General features: G+C 47.0%; 1 protein-coding gene across 1 annotated transcript in view; it reads left to right on the top strand.

Moving 5' to 3' along the window:
- Positions 1 to 21248, top strand: part of PYGB (glycogen phosphorylase B) — a 684627-nt gene that overhangs the window by 181251 nt on the left and 482128 nt on the right. The window contains exon 4 of the mRNA XM_086927201.1: positions 20236 to 20339. Coding sequence (XP_086783327.1) covers positions 20236 to 20339 — 104 coding nt within the window. The remainder of the gene's footprint in view (positions 1 to 20235; positions 20340 to 21248) is intronic.

The raw sequence follows: 21248 nt of genomic DNA, 5'->3' as shown, positions 1-21248 counted from the left end.
CATCTTGTTTAGTTTGATAAACCCATCTACCAGCACACTTCCTACATTTCCAACTCAGTTTGCCGAACAAAGTTGAAGTATCAAGGCCAAGACAAGGATTACTGCATCCTTGTCAGAGGTTTTGTTGGACCAATCTGTCACCGGCTCCTCCAGCATTGATTTAAGTGAAGCATTTTTACCAATAATAAAGGCAAAGGCGTATGTCAGATGCCAAGGGAGCATCCAGAAATAGGTGGAATAATTGGTTTTTTAGTGACAAGATCATCCATTCTGAATAGATAGCGGCACCTGATGAAATCCCCTACATGAGTTCCTAGGTAGGAGAATCTCCCAGAAGTGCGCGTTAGGCTGGCCTTGTTTTCTTTGTTCTGTGAGTCCTGTTTATCAGGAATGTAATCAACATCTGAGATTCCACAGGTCTTAGGTAATTAACTATTGCAATTTTCAGTAGTGGAGCGAACAACCAAGATTGTGGTCAAAAAGTCAAAACGTTCAATCTACCTGTAAAGTGGGTGCTACAACAGAAACCACTCCTGCTGCACAGAAAGTGTAAGCTTCAGTAATTACAAAGTAATAACCAAATATACTGTTTTATATTAATCTGGTGCCGTCCATGTATATAAATGACATCAAAAAGAGTTATTTTTTTATAAGTGTATTTTGTTGAAAATATTTTTTATAATTGTATTTTGTCTTTTTAAACCTTGAGTTTTATATTTATTGCACTTTCAATAGAATGTTTTTTAATATGAAAATAAACAGTCTGTTTTTGATGTAAATGATGTATTAGATTTTTCATTGTAAGTGTTTCACATGATGTATAACGTGCACTCAACCTTTTGAGGGGAGGGATTCTGGTGAAGTGGTTGGACTGTATGTGTCTAAAGTTGATGATATAGGGTTTACCCAAAGGAAAAATCCTTTTTTACTTGACATCAAAAAGAGTACACAAAATGTTGCTTGTATTACAATACAACTAATATCAATTCGTTTTTGGTTGTATAAGCACAACTCACTTTAAAATGTAAAGAATAACAATGATGTTACAGATACAAAAAAAGAAGACATTAGAAAGTTTCACAAAAGATGGTTCAGACAAATACTGGGAAATACACAGAGAAGAGATTGGTCCTAATCCATGAGGTGTCTGAATCCAATAAACAGCCAGCACGTGTTTCGTCTACTAGACTTCCTTAGGGGTGTAAAAACAGAAAGTATAAAACCAATATATAATCATCCAGTGCATTACTATCCTTTACGTTAGACGGGAGGGTAAGGGAAATCCTAGCAGAAAGATGTGAAAAAGGATGGGTAGTTCACCACCATAACCAATGTCACCCAAACTTTGTGTTACGCCAAGAAAAACAAACCCCGTGTCAAAACACCCCATACAGAGATGCGAACAAAAATATTTGTCAGCAAAAATGGTACATGAGTCCTAAAAAGTAGATGTGAAAAGAGCAGAAAGACTTAGAAATAGGGCCAATGATAAAATCACATTAGTTCAATACACTATGTAAACGTTTTCTACTACTGGTGATAAAGAATCAAAATGTAATGGAAATGCAAAACTGTAACAAAAGAAAAACCATGAGTCACATCTTACTATTACGACATATAAGACTAATACTAATTTATATGAGAGACGGTTCATTACTAAGTGAATGCTTACTAGTCCATTATAAGGATGGTCCCGTTAAGTTTGCAAAGATGTTTTCAGAAAAAGGGTATAAGACCGCTTCCAATGACCAAATACTGTATTGCCAGCCACCAGCGCTATCTCAATACTTCTTGTATGGATGAGTATCAAAAAGTGAATAACAAATTGTTTATTAAAGTTTGAGACATAAAACCTAAACTCTGTGATAAAAACAAATCTACTTTAACATGCACAGGCGCCTGAATATTTGAAATGATATTGCCTAGAATTGCCGAATTAGGGCAAACAGTATGATAATTGTCCAGGTTGCGAACTTATGACTCACAAAAAATAAAAACAAAAGTTATTCACAATCTAAAGACTATGGCATGAGATCATACATTGTCCCTAATTCATGCATAGTGTAAGCCTTAATACTAAAAAGCTACAGAAATTAGATTTGTTAGAACCGGTACTACGATCCGCCCAAAATTGGTACTATAAAAGCAAAATAGTCCAGCGAACGCCCGATCCCAATTGTTAGGTAAATACAGACAACCCCACACATATATAAATCACCATCCAAATTATCACAAATAACAAATAGTAGCCATACTCACTACGGATGTCAGGATCAAAATTGCACGCATCCCAATTAAATCAATAGCGTTCAACCTGTTCCATTAACAGGAGTTTGTAGCTCATTTGTAGTGTAAAGAGGACTGGTCACAAATATCAAGACCATGTTGAGGTAAGGGAAAGAGATGCCAACATGTTGTAATTGTCTTCAAGTTATCACAGCAGAGACTAAAAAAGCTGTCCAGGAATGTCGCAATGGACAACCAAGTGCATCGCAAGTCTGCCAATGAAAATCAACAAATGCTGGTTCCAAAACCACTGTCTGCCTCATAAGATCAAACAGAAAGAAGGACACACTGTCATTACCTATGGTTTTCTTGCCTTAACACAGAGCATGGGTGACATTGATGATGGTGGTGCACTACCCATCCTTCTACACATCTTTTTACTTGGATCTCCTTGTCCTCCCTTCTAACATAATGGATAGTTATGCAACAGATGATTTATTGTTTTTACAGCCCTGATGCAGTCTAGTAGACACGTGTTGACTGTATATTAGGATGAAGCAAACACAAGGAGATGATAGACGGAGCACTAAAACTTTTCAGACACTCACTCCCAGTCACAGATCTGGTTTGAATCCATCGTCATTCTTTAGCTCACCTCAGTTCAGACCCAGCTATATGCAAATCAGCCTTGACCCAGTGCCTCATGGGAACAGTCCATCCCGAACTGCCAAGCCAGGTCTTCCCTGAACCAGAAAAAAGCATTCTGTGACCGGTTTCTGGGTAACACCGTTCATCAGCCAGGCTAGCTTGAATCCAGTGGCAAAGTGAGCAAGTGACCTACGTCTGGGCATACCCTGCCAACTTAAGGCAAACAAAGCAAACACAAGGAGATGATGGACAGAGCACTGAAACGTTTCAGACACTCACCCCCAGTCACAGATCTGGGTTGAATCCATCATCATTCTTTAGCTCACTTCGCCACCTTAGTTCAGACCCAGCTATATGCAAATCAGTCTTGACCATGTGCCTCATGGGAACAGTCCAGCCCGAACTGCCAAGCCAGGTCTTTCCTGAACCGGAAACAAGCATCCTGGGACCGGTTTCTGGGTAACACCCTTCATCAGCCAGGCTAGCATGAATCCAGTGGCAAAGTGAGCAAGTGACCTACGTCTGGGCATATCCTGCCAACCTAGGGCGAACAAAGCAAACACAAGAGAAACGTAAGGAAGCATCCCAGGTTGCTTGTTTCTGGTCCAGGGATGACATGGCTTGGCAGTTCGGCCTGGACTGTTCCTATTAGGCACAGGGTCAAGACTGATTTGCATATAGCTGTGCCTGAACTGGGGTGGCAAAGTGAGCTAAAGAACAATGATGGATTCAACCCAGATCTGTGACTGGGGGTGAGTGTCTGAAAAGTTTCAGCGCTCTGCCCATCAATTCCTTATGTTTGCTTTGTATATTAGGATAAGACACCACATGGAAAACGACCAAACACCTATCTGTGTATTTCTTCTTAGGTAATTAAGCTACACAGAGTCAGGAATCGGAGCGTCATCTTCTTCGCCTGTGCAATTCCAACTGTGCATAGATTGTGATGGATCCTCTATTTCTATTAGTTTGGCTTCCATTCCCCATAGCCTCCCCATGAGTTGGGGGATCTTCGCCAGGGACATCTTTTTTGTGTGCATTTTTTACAAAAAACAAACAGAAGAGAATGCACACATAAGACAAAAAGAGAGAAGACAAATTGTACAGTCATGATTCACCGCACCGAAGGACATGTCACTCTCCTGTTATAGACCAAAAATCACAAGAACATAGGCGCATATTAGAACAGTATCACAATATAGAGTACAGTGCATCTGTTGAGTCGTAGCAATCCAGATATTATCAATAGATAAATATGGTTCATTCCAATGTATTTAATAAACATATATCCAGTTTCTGGTCATCTGAGTGAACAGCTCAAATGAGCCAGTAAATCACACCATAACTTACCCAGTTCCCCCTAATGTTTCGTCTACAGGATGAAGCTGCAGGTAGTCCTTAAGTGTCTGCCAAATATCACAAGGGCAAGAGGCTACAGGTAGTAGTGTTGCATACGTGTCACTAGCTGTAAAACAATAAATAAGGTCACAAATACAGTCTCTTGTAGTTGGTGTTTGGGCTCTGCCCCAGTGCAGGGAGACTTGGTGCTTCACCAGGTGGAGAGCAAATGCAGAGAATCTCCCAATGCATCTCTTAATGGGTTTGACATACCCCAGTAATGCCGTCAGTGGTAAAGGCTGCAAGGTATGTTCGACCATAAGGGACAAGTGGTAAAATATGTCCTCCCAATATGCCCTTACAAGCGAGGTGTGCGAAATCTGCATCTAGTGCCGTACATCTGGCGCATGAGCTAGGGAGAGTGGGGCTTACTCTAGCTAATATTTTTGGGGTAACATATGCTCTATGAAGATATTTAAAATGCAACAATTTATGCTTATAGTTATTTGAAACATACCGGGTCTCTGCACAACAGTAGGACCATATTTCGTCTGTTTAGGTTTCGCCCAGATCTAGCTCCAAGGCCACACTAGACTTAAGGCCCACTGAAGGTTGCATTGATTGCGATAGGTGATATAGGCCGGAGACGAGATGGGTACTATCTGAGAAGTTAATTATTAGCGTGAGAGGGGAAGTCATCTTGTTCTACAGCAGCATCAGGTAAAGCGTTCGTCAGGGTGCCACACACTCTATGTAGGAGAAACCTGTCCATATAAGTTGTAGCTCTACGTGATGCCAAGTCAGTAACAGTGCATGGACAAGAATCTTTAAATAGGTCTCCCACAGTATGAAGCCTCAATTTGTCCAGCGTCCTTTTAGTAAGAGTTTCAGTGGCAGAGGGTATCCATGGATTGTTGAGCAATGGTGTATGAGAGTGATAAAGGAGGTCATACTTCAAGTATCAACAAAATTTGGTCTACGCCCAGCAAGTTGTAGATTGCGTCTCTATTACTGCCAGGCAACGTGGGAGCCCCTTCGGCAGAATGGACATGAGTGAGTTTGGATGCACCTGGGATCTCTCAGGTCTGAGATATTGTATGCAAGCGTCGGGATGATACCAATAATAAGGGAAATGAACCTGCGCCACCAAGTAATAGGGATAAGGATCCGAAACACCGACCTCCCCCCTCCCCCCGCTCATATGGCATTGTAAGCGTATTCCAGCGTATTTGGGGTTGTTTTCTTGCCCACACCAGTTGTGTCAATATGGTGCATAGGGTATCAAAGAACTACGCCATCAATGCAATTGGAATATTTAAAAATAATTATAGCAGTCATGATAAAACAACCATTTTAATTATGGCAATCCGGCCCGCTATAGACAGTGGGAGTTTAGTCCATCTATCGACCTGAGTTGTAAGCTGGTCAATCACCAGTTCATAATTAAGGCGGTTGACCTCTGCAGCGTTACAATGCAGATAGATGCCAAGATACTTAGGGGGATCGGTACACCAACGCAAGGGGAATTCTATATCTAATGAGGTAGTTTCGTTCGCGCACATCCAAGATGGACGCGTGAGCACAGGGCTCCCGAGACCCTCTCCGCCTCCCGCATCTATCCTGTCACGAATCCTGATATAGACGACGGGTTCTTCTAGCTGACACCCTGGGGACACTGGATCTCTTTCCAAAAATTGATTTGGCCGTTGGGACCCGGACTTACTACCCTCGAAACTTTGCGGCCTACATCGATGACCATCCAGGGGCTTGAGTCCCCGAGGTACCAAGGTGGCAATTGAACAACAACGGCCAGTGGGATTATGCCGCTGCCCCTGTGGTACTTTTGGTTTTGTTTTTGGCCTTTGTCTACCAAGACTTGCTGCCTGTTGACACTGATGGCCTGTGCCTTGCTATCGGCTATAAGCTTGTCTTTCACCCTCGTCCCCGGACTCTACAAGTCAGCTTTGCGGAGAGCCATTCTAACCAGGTCCCAAAAGGCCCGCCAGGGCTCGCTGCTCAATATGGCGGGCAAGTCGGAGAGCGAGAAGCGGGTCACCAAAGGCACGTACCAAGGGGGTACCCCCCAATTCAATACTATGGATCGCTTCACTCGCCCGAAAGGATCCCCTAGTGGTGTGGGTAAAGTTCTGGACGAGACTGGAGATGGCTCTCCCGCGACTGAAGAACTGACATTGAGCGACGTCATGGGCGCCATTGCAAGTGTGAAGACATCTATGGGCCAGCAGTACGAGACACTGACTTCGAAGATGGACACTGTGGCGACCGAAGTTAACTTAATCAGGACTGACTTCGCGAAGACCAATGAGCGGGTCAAGTCCCTGGACATTAAGACTGCAAGTCTCACTACTGATGTTTCTGATCTTCAGACCGAAGTTCGCAATCTCCGATCATCAAACGACTTGTTTGCCCGTCGGCTGGATGATTTCGAGAGCCGGGCTAGGCGCAACAACGTCCGCATCATCGGTGTTCCCGGAGAAGCCCACTGAATTATCGACAGATCTACTTGTGGAGGACCTCGTATTGAATCACTTAACACCCAAGGGCCTCAGTAACTTCTTCAAAGTGGAGGGTGCTCACAGAGTCCCCGGCGGGAAGCCTAAATTGGGTGTCGCCCCGCGGCCTATCATAGCCAGGATTTTCAATTTTCGGGACAGAGACGCTATTCTTCAAGCATCACAAACTAATGGTCACACAAAATTCGAAAATGCATCGATCAGTTTTTACCCGGATTTTACACAGGCTGTGCAGAAGCAACGCATGGGTTTCCTGGGGGTGAAACGGCGACTTAGAGACATGGGATTGAAGTACGCCATGCTTTTCCCGGCCCGATTGAGGATTGAATATGAGGAACGTGCGCTCTTCTTTGACCGCCCTGAGGTTGTCAGTGACTGGCTCGATACCTTGCCGACACAGCGAGATCGCCCAGAACAATCGAGGGGCGCTGAAGGTGGCCTGGAGGAACAGGAGGAGTGAGTCCTCACCGGCGTGCGAGCTCTATAGACTTATAGCAGTGGTTCGATGACTCTTGTGTGCATATATTGGTACCTACCCTGGGGCGGGGGGAATCGGGACTCTTCCTCCTCTAGGGGTTTCTTCTCTCTTTTTGTATATTAGTTTAATGGGGCGACAGGCACACTGCAAGTTGGGGTGGTTTTTAGTCTACCGCAGGGGTGCAGGGTGGGGGGGGGGGTGTTTTTGGGGATTTCTTTGGGGGTGGTGGGGGGGTACTTGTTTCTTTGCTTATTTCGAGGTCACGCTTTGCTGCATATTTCGTTTTTTGTGCCTGTTTCTTTGTGGGAGGGGCATTGTTCTCATTTCTGGGATGGGGGGTAGAGGGCTGAGGGTGCTGAGTTGGTATGCCAATGGTCTGGGTGATAGGATAAAGCGGGGGATAGTTTTGCAATACTTGAAGCGTCTTTCCCCGGATATAGTGTTGTTGCAGGAAACGCATCTGATAGGGAACACATGCCATGCATTGAATAGACGGGGATATCGTCTTGTGGCACACTCCGGATTCACTACTGGGTCGACGGGGGCGGGCTTTCTTGTCAGGAGCTCCCTCCCCCTGGAGATAGACGACACTGTGCTGGACGATAGGGGCCGATATGCGGCTATTACGGGCCGCTGGGAGGGAAAGACGATATCCGTACTTTCTGTATATGTCCTGCCAGGCTTGCAGTCCACGACATTTTCTGGTCTGGGAAGGGTGGTTCTGGGTCTCCCCGAAGGTATGCTAGTTGTGGGTGGTGACTTTAACTCGGTTGTCTGTGGTAGTGAGGATCGTAATCCCTCCAGGGTTCTCCCGAAATCACAAACATGGCTGAGCAACTTCCTGGACGCACTGGGTCTAGTGGATTGTTGGAGGCAACTACACCCCGAACAGGCACAATATACCTTCTATTCAGGAGCATATGGGAGTCTCTCGAGGCTTGATTATATCCTAATACCGGCGGTGCAGGTGGTCTCTGTGAGGGAAAGTCGACACTTAGCCAGGGGAATCTCAGACCACTCCCCATTCTGGCTTACTATTGATGTGCAGCTGGGAGCTGAGGGCCGGGTGGCTCCGATTAACCCCTGGCACCTTCGTAATCCTAAAACTAGAGCCGAGGTGGTCAAATGCATGGACTATTACTTTGCTGAGGACGTGGGGTCTGTGTCCTCTTCCATCTCACTATGGGAGGCCTATAATAGTGTGATTCGTGGTCAAACCTTGTCCTTGATCGCCAGTGAGGAGAAAAGCAAAAATTTGGAGGTGGTACGTCTGGAGAATGAAATTACTGCTTGGGAAGTAGAATTAGAATCTGGGGTTACACCTGAGGGGTTGCATGTTTTAGCCCTTAGATAGTCTGACTACAGGGCTCTGGTGACTGATTTGGCCAAGGTAAAAATCGTGAGCAACAGGGGCACCTGTATGATGTTGGTGATAAAGCGGGAAAATTGATTGCTTGGTTGGATAAAAGAGATAGATTGAATCGTGTGGTGCCTGTTGTTGAAAGAGCGGATGGGGTGCGGGTTATGGACCCGGTTGAGATAGTTGGAGTCTTTGCCCAGCACTTTCAGAAGGTTTACGCGCCGGTTTCGGACAGACTGGAGGAAGACTCACATTTGCTACTCAGAGATATCGCGCTGCCTAGCCTGTCGGAGTCAGACAAGGAGCTTATGGAGGCGGAATTTTCCACCGATGAAATAGCGCTCGCTATCCGCTCCATTCGCTCGGGGAAGGCCTCAGGCCTGAATGGCATCCCGATCGAGCTGTATAAGTTGTGTCCCGACAAAATGGTGCTGCATCTTCGTCAAATGTTTCTGGAATCGCGAGATATCGGATCTCTTCCCCGAGATCAGAGACTGGCGTCCATTGTTGTCATCCACAAAGACGGGAAGCCCAGTGACCAATGTACATCGTATAGGCCGATATCGCTTCTGAACGCCAAGCCAAAGATTTTGGCAAAACTTTTGGCAAATCGGCTGATAAAGGTGATCAGCGACTTGATACACCCAGATCAGTCGGGGTTCATTCCCCATCGAAATACCGCGCTCAACCTTCGCCGTCTACATGGCGTATTGGCAAGGGCCGGGTCGCTTCGTGAGCCGGCCATCTTGGTTTCCTTGGATGCCTCGATGGCCTTCGACACGGTGGAATGGCCGTACTTGTGGGCGGCCCTTGCAAAATTTGGGTTTGGCCCCAGTTTCATCGGGTGGGTTAGACTCCTGTATGAGCAACCGCTGGCCCAGGTGGTGGTCAACGGTAGGGCCTCTGAACCTTTTGTTCTCGGAAGAGGCACGCGGCAGGGCTGCCCTTTGTCACCATTGCTCTTCGCGCTCGCCCTTGAACCCCTTGCCGCGTGGCTTCGGTGGGAACTATCGCTCAAGGGTGTTCGGTGGTCCCCTGACTTTGAGGATCGTATATCGTTGTATGCGGATGATATTTTGCTGTACCTAACTTCCCCTCGAAAGTCGTTAGGGGTACTGTTCGACGTGTTGAGTTCCTTCGGGAAGAATTCTGGCTTGGTAATTAATTGGGCCAAGTCTTGTATTTACTCGCTTACTGGAGAAATGCCTCCCATGCCCCGCATCTGTCCGATACTGATTTTGCACGTCGGTTTTAAGTATCTGGGGATTTATATATCGTTGGACTCCGCTGCACATTATGAGAGAAATTTGCTTCCTCCTCTCCTTTGGCTTAGATCGGACGTTATGGCGTGGTGTGGCTTGCCGCTGTCCCCGGTGGGGAGAGCAGCTCTTTTTAAGATGATGTCTCTTCCCCGATTCCTGTACGCCATCCAAAATACGCTTGATTTGGTGCCTGCCAGTTATTTCCGCGAGATTGAGAGCCTCCAGAGGAAACTTGTGTGGGGCGGGCGGCCTCGCATTGCATTGGCAAAACTGACTTTGCCCTGGTACGATGGAGGCATAGCGTTGCCCGATATCAAACGATACTATTGGGCATCCCAATTAAGTGCAGTCAACCACGTAATGTACGTCCCAGTCCCAAATCCCGCATTCGAAATGGATAGATGGCAGTTACCGGGAGGTAACTACAATATGGCGCTCTACTCTATATCGGCTAGGAAGAATCTGACTGGCCCCACCGGGGTTGCGGTACGGGTGTGGGGTAGTGCAACCGCTGCCACGGGGTGGTCAGACAGACTGACTAGAGCTACCCCGCTTTACGCTGCAGAGACTGGGCAGTCTCTGGACGACAAAAGGATTCGACAAATGGGACCTCATTGGTATTAGTACGGTCGGAGATCTCTGGGTCAAGAACAGAATCAAAACTTTCGATGAACTCAAACGGGAATATGCATTAAGTGATAGGGAGCACTTTCGTTATATCCAGATCCGCAATGCGCTTGAGTCGGTCTTTCCAGTCGAAACCACTATTGCAGAGTCCTCTCCTCTGGAAGATAGAGTGCTTGACGGATACATCCCCGATAGCACTATTTCTCTCATCTACAAGAAACTTATTAATGATCGTTCGGACCTACTCGTACAGCTTCGGGGAGCTCGGACCGGCGATGGACTGGAGTTGGACGATGAAGACTGGCAGGCTGCGATATCTTCCCCCAAAGAGGTCGCGATTCCGGCGCGTCTCCGGCTGGTGCAACTGAAGATTTTACACCGAGTCTATGTCACGGGTCCACACCTGATGTGTATGGGTTAGTCTGTGGATGGGTTGTGCAGGCATGGCTGCGGTATGCTTGCTACCTTTCTTCATATTTTATGGGAGTGTCCGGATGTTGTGGTATTTTGGAACCGTGTGCATGCTGTTATGGAAGAGGTGACGGGTGTTTCGTTATTGCCAGAGGCGAGACGCTGTTTGTTGAATGTCTGGGAGCCAAATGACTATATCGTTGCTCAGACTCAATGGGCCACCCTTGGCAATATGATAGCGAAAAGGGACATAGCCCAACTGTGGGGGTCTCAGAGGGCACCTCTAGTCTCAACATGGAAAGAAAACATGGACTGGTGCATGTTCAGAGAAAAGATTGTGTATGTTGCCCGGGGTAAGCCCAAGAAGTGGGGGAGGATATGGAGTCAATGGAACTCGTATCGTGGAGAGATTTGCACCCCCCCCTTTTGTAGAAGTCCCTGACATTCCTCTGTCCCTGTGACCATGCATTCCCTGGCTCTTACATCCTATTGTTTATGATTTACTTGCCTGCTCTCGGCCCCCCTCCCTCCCTGAGATCCTCAATCCTTCATCAAATATATTCATTTAGCTGGGATCTCTCCACCTCCTGCCTGGGACAGCCACTTACTGTATAGTTTATTGCCTCGAAATTTTTGTTTGTGTGTTTGTTTTATGAAATGTAAAATGTGAAACCTTTAATTTATCCTCCCTATCGCCACAGGTTCTCTACAATGTTGTGCGACATCGCTGCCGGGCCCACGGGTTGTCGGCTGATGAGCTGTGTAACATTACAACTTTGGTATTTATTGCTGACTGCCGGCCCCTGTGGTTGTAGGTCTGCAACTGTATTCCTTTTATTGTAATAATGGTTTTAAAAATAAAAAAAAATGAGGTAGTTTCAGGAATTGACGGAAAAATCTCCGACTTTGTCCAATTCATGACAAAACCAGATTGTACCACAAATGGAACTATCTCCCTTAGCAATGGGGGATGGTTCTCAGCTTGGTGCCAAATGAATAGCAGCACGTCATCCACGTAAAAGGAAGCAGTGAGTGGGCCAGTATGTAGTTGCAAGCCCCTTTGGAGAGGACACATCTGTATGTAGCGGGCAAGGGGGTCCATAGCAATAATGAACAAGAGGGGAGACAATGGGCACCCTTGTATAGTCCCTTGTGACAAAGGGGATTGTGTTGTAATTATCCAGTTCTCCCTCAGCCGGGCAACTGAATTGAACTATCAAAGGCAAACCAAATTCAAAAAACCCATGGGTATACCTAGCTTTTGCATTACTGCATATAAGAAGGACCATTCTAATTAATCAAATGCCTTCTCAGCATCTAGCAGCACAACTGCTGCCAGGAGTGTTGGCTCCATCTGGTTCATCACTGAGAATACTATAGGCATATTGATCATTGTGGACCTACCAGGAACAAAGCCTGCTTGGAAAGAGGATAATATAGTATCACCTAATAATGAGAGACGGGTGGCTAGAATTTTAGCGAGAAATTTGAAGTCCTGGTTTAAGAGCGATAATGATCTGTATGACTGGCATTGGGTGGGAGGTTTGCCCGGTTAAAGAAGTAAAGTTACTATGGCTTCCTGCATGGTCGCAGAGAGGGAACTACGGTCTAGGGCTTCGGCGTAAACCTCAACCAGCTGTGGGGCGAGTATATCTTGGTAGGCTTTGCAAAAATCTGCGGTGAGACGTCGGATTTAGGGTCTCTACTGCTGGCTAAGTCTTTTATTGCTTTCTTAACCTCATTAGCATCAATTGGGGATGCCAAGAACTCGCACTGCCCATCTTCAAGCCAAACCACGGCTATTTCCTGCAAATATTCCATTAGTGCCTGCCCTCCAGGAGGAGCCCATGTTTCGTAAACTCACGTATAGTAGGCTATTAAAGTCTCAGAGATGTCGATGTTAGTAATCAATGGCTCACCCGCGTCTGAGTCTTAACTGTAATATATGTTGAATAGTATTGTGGACGCAGGAGTCGGGCAAGTGTCCTACTCCGCCTTTCACCCTCTCCATACACTCTGGCTGCAGCATATTTACCAGGGTATTTGACTTCCCTGGCAGCTGCATCATTGAAGTCCACTGTAGGAAGGTGGATACCTGACTATGGTTACCCCAGATTCTTTGCCTAGTGTTTACCTGGTTTTCGACTTAGTTGGCCTGGGATCCTGCTAATCAGGGCCCCAGGCTTCTGCTCTCTCTTTAAAATGGACTCCATATACCCTAAGTACATCTCCAATTGGATACTGGGTCACCTTATGTGCCCCTGTACAGTGTACTATAGGTACCCAGGGCATAGGTGCATCCAAGTCCTACCAGGGGCTGCAGCATGTATTATGCCACCCCTGGCTGGCCCCCCAAATTGACACAACTGGCTGATCACTCAGCTGGGGCAAGGTGGTGTAATCACCCTTTGCTTAGATATGGTATACCTATATCTAACCTTATATCTAGACACATATACACCTATAAGTCACTCCTATGGCAAGCCTTAACAATCACGGAGGCAGAGTGCTTGGTTTTATGTGAGATGGTGCTCTAGCATGAGGTGAGCCTGTCTGCAGCTTTCGGAACCATGTCCTTATAGCTGTTGCCATGCCATATACTCTTAAGTGCATTATGAACCTCCCGGTTAAATGCTAACTATGGTTTGACTTTATCAAAACATGTCGAGTAAGGTGTCATACGATTTGGAATACTACCCCCTCGCCAGTTCTGGTGACGGGGGTAGCATTCCACCCTTTTAGAGGGAGAAGACATGTTGTTCCTACTATTCCCGGTTAAAGTTAACCAGAGCCTCAGCATCACAAAATGGATGCTGCTGCCACAGACACAAGTCTGACCTCCTGCTGCTGGGAGTCCTTCCAGCGAGGGAGGCTTGGACAATAGGTTTCCTGCCTTGGGAGGTGCTAGCACCACCCCAGACAGGACTTTGTGTATTGGGTCAGGGAGGGCTGAAAGGATTGAGACACTGCCTGGGGCACACAAGGTGTCCCATGCATAGGCCAGTTCAAACCGGTGCGGGGGCATTCCAGACCCAGCTCTGGCGCAAAACTGGACAAAGGGAAAGGGGTGCAACCACCCCCTACCCTGGTCCCACCCATAGGAGGGACCTAGCAGGTAATCCAGCCCCTAAGATTGGTATATAGGTAGAAGCTGAGTCACAAGGCTTTAGATTAATCCTGACTGAAACTCTGAAACGAAACTCTGGACCTTCGATGATTTACTTGAAGAAGACGACTGAAGAATCTCCCTTGTGGTCAAGGAGTGATCACCCTGCACAAGCAGGCACCATCCAGCGATCAACGGTTTGCTTTGTCGCCGCCGGAGCCCGAGCACAGAGCCTGACAAGAACTGAATTCCCAGACATCCAACAGCCCGATCCACAGTCCCTGCAAAGCTGAGACCCATGGAGGCGACGAGAGACGTGGGACCGGCCATCTTGAAAAGTCTGCGACCTGCTAACTGTGCAGCCCCCGAGGCCTCCTTGAAGCTGTGCTTTGGGGATTGAGAAGCCCCAACCCCGAGCAGCATCTGCACCAAAGATCAGCCCTGCACCCTCCACGAGTTCTGTGTGGGGCCCTTTTGCATTTTCCTGCTCGACGCGTCTGCCCGGTCACTTGCCCGTTGGCTAGTGGCCATTTTGGCGACGATCCTTTAAATCTACACTACTGGTCTGGTTGCTCTAGACTGGCCTTTGTTTCCCTCAAAAGAAGCAGCCCCTCAGACCTTGCTGGTCTGAGTAAGAAGCCTACATCGTATCCTGCGTGGGTTGCCTTTGCCAAGGCTTGTTGACTCCAATCCTGAAGCCAACACCGCCAACATCGAGAGCCTTTGTGGGACAGTCCGTGCCTGACTCCTGGTTGTCGTCGACGCCTCCTGGTCCACGTGGCTGCAGAGACAAGCTTCCCATCAGCACCTGATTGCTTTGCGACATCGCCTGGTTCCTTCCTGGTCACTGGCTAGTGACCCAAACTCTGTCCCCTCTGCTTTCAGGTCCTCTACATCTTCGATCCACCCTTGGATCCACCCAGACTCTTCTCTCCTGGCCGCCTGCAGCATCTTTTCTCCAAGGCTCCATAGAACTCCACGAAGAAACCCGACACACTTTGGGACCTATGCACCCGCTTCCTGTGGGTTAGGTAACGCAAGTACTGCGGTGCTCCTGTAAAGAGTAACTCTCCTAGTGTCCTAGTTTCAAGTGGTTAGCTTCTAGTCCAGTCGGAAGACTCCCAAACCTTTAACTTTCTATTTTTACGCACCCATTGACTTCTATTTGTGCACACGTGTGCCTTTAGACACTGCACACGCATCCCGTGGGCCTCCTGCTCCCTAACCATTGTTAGTCCAGTGTAGCCCCAGCGATTCCCAAGGCCCTAGGCCTTACCATTGTTGGTGATGTGGTACTTATACCACTTTTTTAGTATATGGTTTAGCGGGCCACCTGGGCCTATCCATATTTGTGCAACTTTTGTATGTTATATTAAGTTACTTGTTATGCGCTTGTGCTTCTGTGCTCATAAAGAGTTCAGGGGATTTCTTTAGAAATAAATACATATATATTTTGAATATATATCCTGTGTGGTGTACTTTCATTTGGTATTAAAGGGATTGCATATAGTAAAACAGCTGGCTTCACATGCCCTCTTGAGTTTAGCCTAAGACTGCTTTGTCCATGCTACCTCTAGGATAGCTGGTCTATAAGGTTGACTTTACAACCATCACCATAAGGGTTGTTTGGACTGGTGGAAGGTGCTCTCTAGAAAAGTGAACATCATATACCAGGCCAACTTCTCACATCCACCATCAATGCTGAGCAGGTACGGAAAGAGGCTGGATAGGGATCTGTAAGGTAAATAGTGTCTACATCCTTCAGTTTCTATTCTATTTTACCTAGCTCCCCCCGGACAGAGCGGAGTACGCCAGCGTGCTTAGAGATGCTGATCCCGTGCACTGCCGCCGTGAAGGCGTCCCAAAGTATCAGTTGTGAATCTACCGTGCTTTCATTGAGTTCAAAATATTCCTGAATGGCATCACCCACTTCACTCTGAAACATTGGGTTCAAGAAGGCAGATGAAGGAAACCTCCATTATGGTCGCTGTTTGGAGAGTAAGGAGGAATCTAATACATGGAGGACCAGAGAATAATCTGATATCGTGCCGGGTAGGTATTCAATGTCACGTACATCTAACAACAACTGTGGCGTAAGATACCAGTGGTCCATACAGGACCAAGAACCGTGTGGGGTGGAATAAAAATAATATGTACAGGTCGTTGGATGTGCGTGCGCCAGGAATCATCGAATAATGAAGCCTGCAAAAGATCAAAAGACCCTGAGTAGAATGAGGCTTCGTATTACATCCTGGACCAGTAGTATTAGTCGCAGGATCAAGCGTAAGGTTCAAGCCGTCCCCCATCAGGATATTATCGGACCCCAATCTATCGATACCTGCAGAGAGAGTGGGAAAGAAGTTGGTGGAGTCAGTGCTCGGAGCATAGACATTAATAAGCAGTATAGCTTTGCGCTCCAGCAATCCCTTCAACAGAACATATCTACCCGCGGGATCCACAACCACCTCAACGGATCGGAAGGGGAGGGAGTGATGCACACTCCAGGTGAGTAGGAGCTGTAACATGAAAAAAACGGTTCCCACCCCAAGTGGACGCAAAACGATGTGCAGGGAGGGGCGCATTGTGAGTTTCCTGTAGAAAGGCGATTTTGAATGACTGTCTAGCCAGATATGCCAATACTTGTCTGCGTTTTCTGGGATTAGCCAATCCCCTAACATTCCAAGATAGACACCTAAGGTGGGAGTCCAGGACCAGCACCACCGTCAACAGTCATTTGATCACCAGTAGAATCAGCAGCATGAACCAGAGGTCAAGACAAACATAATCTGCACAGTGAATATTAAAAACGCTCCATTCAAACAACAAAAATAACTAATGCAATCATAGAGAAAAAGAACCCCCTCAGCCACCCTCAGCCCCCCTCCACCACCCACCCCCATCAGATACACAATAACAAGGCACCCGGTGAATCCCGACACAGTAACAACAACCAGGGATAAAAGAAGGAAGTACGAGAAAGGGAGGGTGAGGAATCATCCTGCAGGAGATGGCAATGCTCCATGGAGCCATCTGAGTGTAGGATTATTGAAAACAGTAATTGCCACCAAACCAATGACAGTCTCACGGTTATTAATCAGCCCCATTAACATAGATAATAGAGAGCACTCCCAACCACTGGACAGATACATGATGTCTAGAAATTTGTGTAGCCAGGGAGCAATCAGTTTCCAAAACAGTTAGTAGCGTAGAAGAATTGGCTCAAGTACTAAGTACCAGACATCGAAGAAACAGGAAATCAGAGGTCAGGGCCCGTGTCATCGTCCTGATGCTGCGGTGTCATAGATGGTTTATGTTTCTTCCAGAACTTTCCTGCGTCTTCGGGAAAGGCAAAAATATGGGCTTACTACCAAGTTGGATGCGGAGTCTGGCTGGGTAAAGCATAGTATACTTGATGTTTGGGTAAAGCATAGCATACTTGCCGTTTGCCTTTTGGAGGGCCCGCTTCACAATTGTGTACTTGCGCCGAGCCTCCTGCACTACCGGCTTGATGTCAGTTAAGAGGGAGATGATAGAGCCCTGATAGGTAAGCGTGCCCGGCTCTCCAGATAGTCTAAGGGCCACGTCGCGGTCATTGTAATTGAGAATATTAGCAATTATCATCCTCGGAGGTGCCCCGGGTACAGGTAGGGGTCCCAAAGTTCGATGTGCCCTTTCAACTGCAAACAACGTGGAGAAGGCATCCCTCCCGAATAGGTCCACGAGGACAGACTCCAAAAATGTTGCCATAGGACCGGTGTTCGTTCATTCCGCGATTCCCTCAACTCGAATATTGCTTCGGGAGGAGGGCCTCTATCCTTCAGCTTTCGTGGCCAGCTGCTTGAGGAGGGTTTCAGTTTATTCAAGACGCCTCCGCAGGGAAGGCTGCGCATCCTCCAAATCAGATATACGTTGCTCCGCACCACCTATTCCCATGACTTGAGCCTCAAGGTGACTATGGATGTCATCCAGAAGACTAGATAACATATCCAGACAAGTGTCAATAGATCAGAAACCCGCCCGGAGTCAAGCCATTATGGCTGCAGTGCCTTCCAGTTGGCTTGATTCTTCCCCGGTGACACTCTCAGGTCTTCCCCCCTCAAAATTAAGTTGGCACTGTTTTGGATCAGTACGGCCCATTTTTGGCAACCAGCACAGTGAGGGGACCTCCAGAGCAGTGTGCAGGCGTCAGTAGGAGCTGCTATCACAGGCAAGACAATAAAGGCACTCTAAGCAGGGGTCTCAGGGTTACTGCAGTATATGTGCACTGTCAGGGTAAGAGCGCCAGGTCAGGAACTGCCAGGCAATGTGTTGCTCAGTTAATGAAGACCATCTTAGAAGTGCTGCATAGTATACCTGAAATGGCGGCCAATAGTGTTGGGCAGACTGGGATCCAGCAAGAGGCTGAATAGGTGAAAAGTCCCAGTTAGACCGCCGGATATTTGGGTGATGTACTCACGGTGCAGTCGGTGTCAAGCCATAAGAATAAGAGCTTTAATGCAGCTCACAGTGAGCCCCAGCTGCATAGCACCATCAGGGCCGGGCTGGGGATCAGTCACCGACTTCTGCTGCCAGCATGGGAAGGGAGCACTCCTCTCCCGGGATGCCGATGGCACAGAAGTTTCAACTCGCAAATTCCTGTCAGACTCTCCTGAAGTCCTCGGTTAATCGTGGCAGCGGCTGCACCTGAACAGAGCCTCCGATCCCAGCTCTCGCTCTCCGTAACCCGCCCTAAGGCTCACCCGAGTTCCCTGTTGACTCTGGGCCTCCAAGGGCTGCGTCAGACAGGGCACATTGTGTTACCGATCTTGGCATTAACGGCAGCCTGGGGCACCACACTCAGCACAGTCGGCGCACCGGCACATCAGGAGCACGATCAGGCACGCAACACCAATTGGGCTCACGGGGCTTCAGCCTCCCCCGTCGTGTGTGTAAGCCCGGGCGGAGACAGGTTTGTGGGCTGGCGAGCATCTAATTGCAGCCACACCTGACCCGAGTACTTAACAGGTCTTTAAACCCTTCGATGCTGATGACGAGCTCAGCTCGTCATCAGCTACGGCGCTCGTATGCTGATGACGAGCTGAGCTCGTCATGTAACGCAGTATTTTTAAAAACGCCGCACACAGCGGGAAAAGCCGCCGCAGCGATGCGGTTAAAAGACCATTTACTTGTAAATGAGGCTTTTGTTGTGTGTTCACCCCTTCTTACAGCCACTCTGTCTATGGTTGGAAGAATTAGCCCCCCCCCCCCCCGCAATATTTTTCAGCCCCCCCCTCGAAATTTGGCTCTAGTTGCCCGCCTGAGCACGATGCAGTTCATCAGGGCTTAAGTAATCCTGGTGATGCGTGGTGTGGCGGCCGTCGTTCCCTGGTGGCTCCGGAGCTCCTGAATCAGGCCACCATCATGGTCACTGGCTCAGCCACGCCTCCATTCTCCTCCAACCCGTGCAAAGAGGGTTCTTGGCCAACATGCTTTCCCTTTGATTATAAGATTTTAATTATGTTGTATTGGGAAGACATTTTGTTCAATAGTTCTTTTGGTGTCTACTTTGTGATTGCCAATACCAGTGCTGATTTTGTCCTAAAGCTGCGATTTCCCCCTTGAGCTTATCTTAAACAAAAACAAATATTTGGAAATCAGTAGAGAATGATGCTTGGGTCGAACAAGATCTCAAGATTATGTGTCTTCAAGCTTGAGACATGGGCGAGGAAGGGCCAGCAGGAACCCAGCCACTGGTGTTTGGTTGCAGTCCGCACCTCAAATAGCCCCTCCTCATCAGGTGGCCTAGGAGGCTTCGAACCTGACAGCTGAACTTCTTGTTCTCCTTTGTAATTTTTCCTGTTTTAGTACCAATGGTGTCATACATGTGCTCTTCAGTGAGCTGGTACCTTTTCTAGGCCTGTTTTTTATGTTCAACAGATCTGGTAACCCAAAGAACTATCAATGCCTTTTTCAAAGTATAAACTCTACACTTTCTAGACTGCATTTATGTGTTTCATAGTAATCTTTCCTGTTGAGGGGCTTGTAGTGTACATGTTTGCTGTAATGTTGCTGATTTGTCTATGATTATGCTGCATGCTGTGATTAAAGTATTTACTTATAATGTTCATGTATATTTCTGACCAGTGCTTTAAAGTCTTGACATAGATGGCACACACCAGTTAAATAAAGTGTGGCCATAAATTGCCTCGTAAGTAGCACGCCCATTTTAATATGTTTGTTAATAGAGGTATTGTTCTGTGTTTTAGCTTGCTTCCTTGATTCTATGGCAACCCTTGGACTTGCCTCATACGGCTATGGAATACGATACGAATTTGGCATTTTCAACCAAAAGATTGTTGACGGTTGGCAGGTATGTTGATGTAATCCTTGAAAAGTTTGTTTTGACAGTCACACTTAAGTACGGAGATATAAATACAAAGCAAACATACATTAGAGCTTGAAGTCATAGAGCAAGAACACAAGACCACAATGAAACCACAACAAAAATATTCTTTGCTGCAAACTGCACATTCTTCTGTTTGGATCAGCCCGGGAACGGATATTTTTCAATTCTAAGAGGAAGGGTGCTTGTGGACTTGACTCATGCCATTGCCCACAGGGCTTACAGTGGTATTGTGCACACGAGGGTAGCCTCGGAGAACCGAATGGTGTGCCAATGGTTATTTGTTCCTCACCTTTAAATTCTAGGTGAGGCATAACGTCACATACTCCAAGCAATGCAACACAATTGTAAGAATGTTTCAATCCTGAAGCAAGGTAGCTTACCACCTTATGCTGAACTGAATTATTCATGTTGGTAAATACTATATTTTACTAATTTACCCTCATATCTGGTATTTGTCCTTGTATTGTACACGTGTACTGTATATCTGTTGTGGTGCAGACCTTCATGGCTTATAATAGAAGCAAGCCAACATTGTGCAGCTGTGGTGCAAAATTGTAATAATACAGACTTTCCTATATTGTTGCTAATACTGGCGACCCGCCGTTTCTCAACAATCATTTTAAGTCCCATAAACTCATCACCACATTTGAAAATGGAGTATTGCCACCCTCCCAATAATACCTAAGTGGCATGCTCGCCTTTTTAAGGGTAGAGGGTAAGAGCAAATCAGTGGTGTAACAATGGTAGGTCTGATAGGTGACATTAAGAGGTTTATTTCTTTCGGATTCACTGCAAATGTTGAGGAAGACCTAATGGCTCTCTACCAGGCTCTGTAGGAAGCCTAAGCAGACACCCACTCGCACCCTGCTTCAC

This window comes from Lissotriton vulgaris, chromosome 6 (genome assembly GCF_964263255.1).
Source record: "Lissotriton vulgaris chromosome 6, aLisVul1.2, whole genome shotgun sequence".
In the NCBI taxonomy this organism is placed as follows: domain Eukaryota; kingdom Metazoa; phylum Chordata; class Amphibia; order Caudata; family Salamandridae; genus Lissotriton; species Lissotriton vulgaris.
Note: the sequence above shows the minus strand (reverse complement) of the source record. Positions and strands in the feature narration are given on the sequence as shown.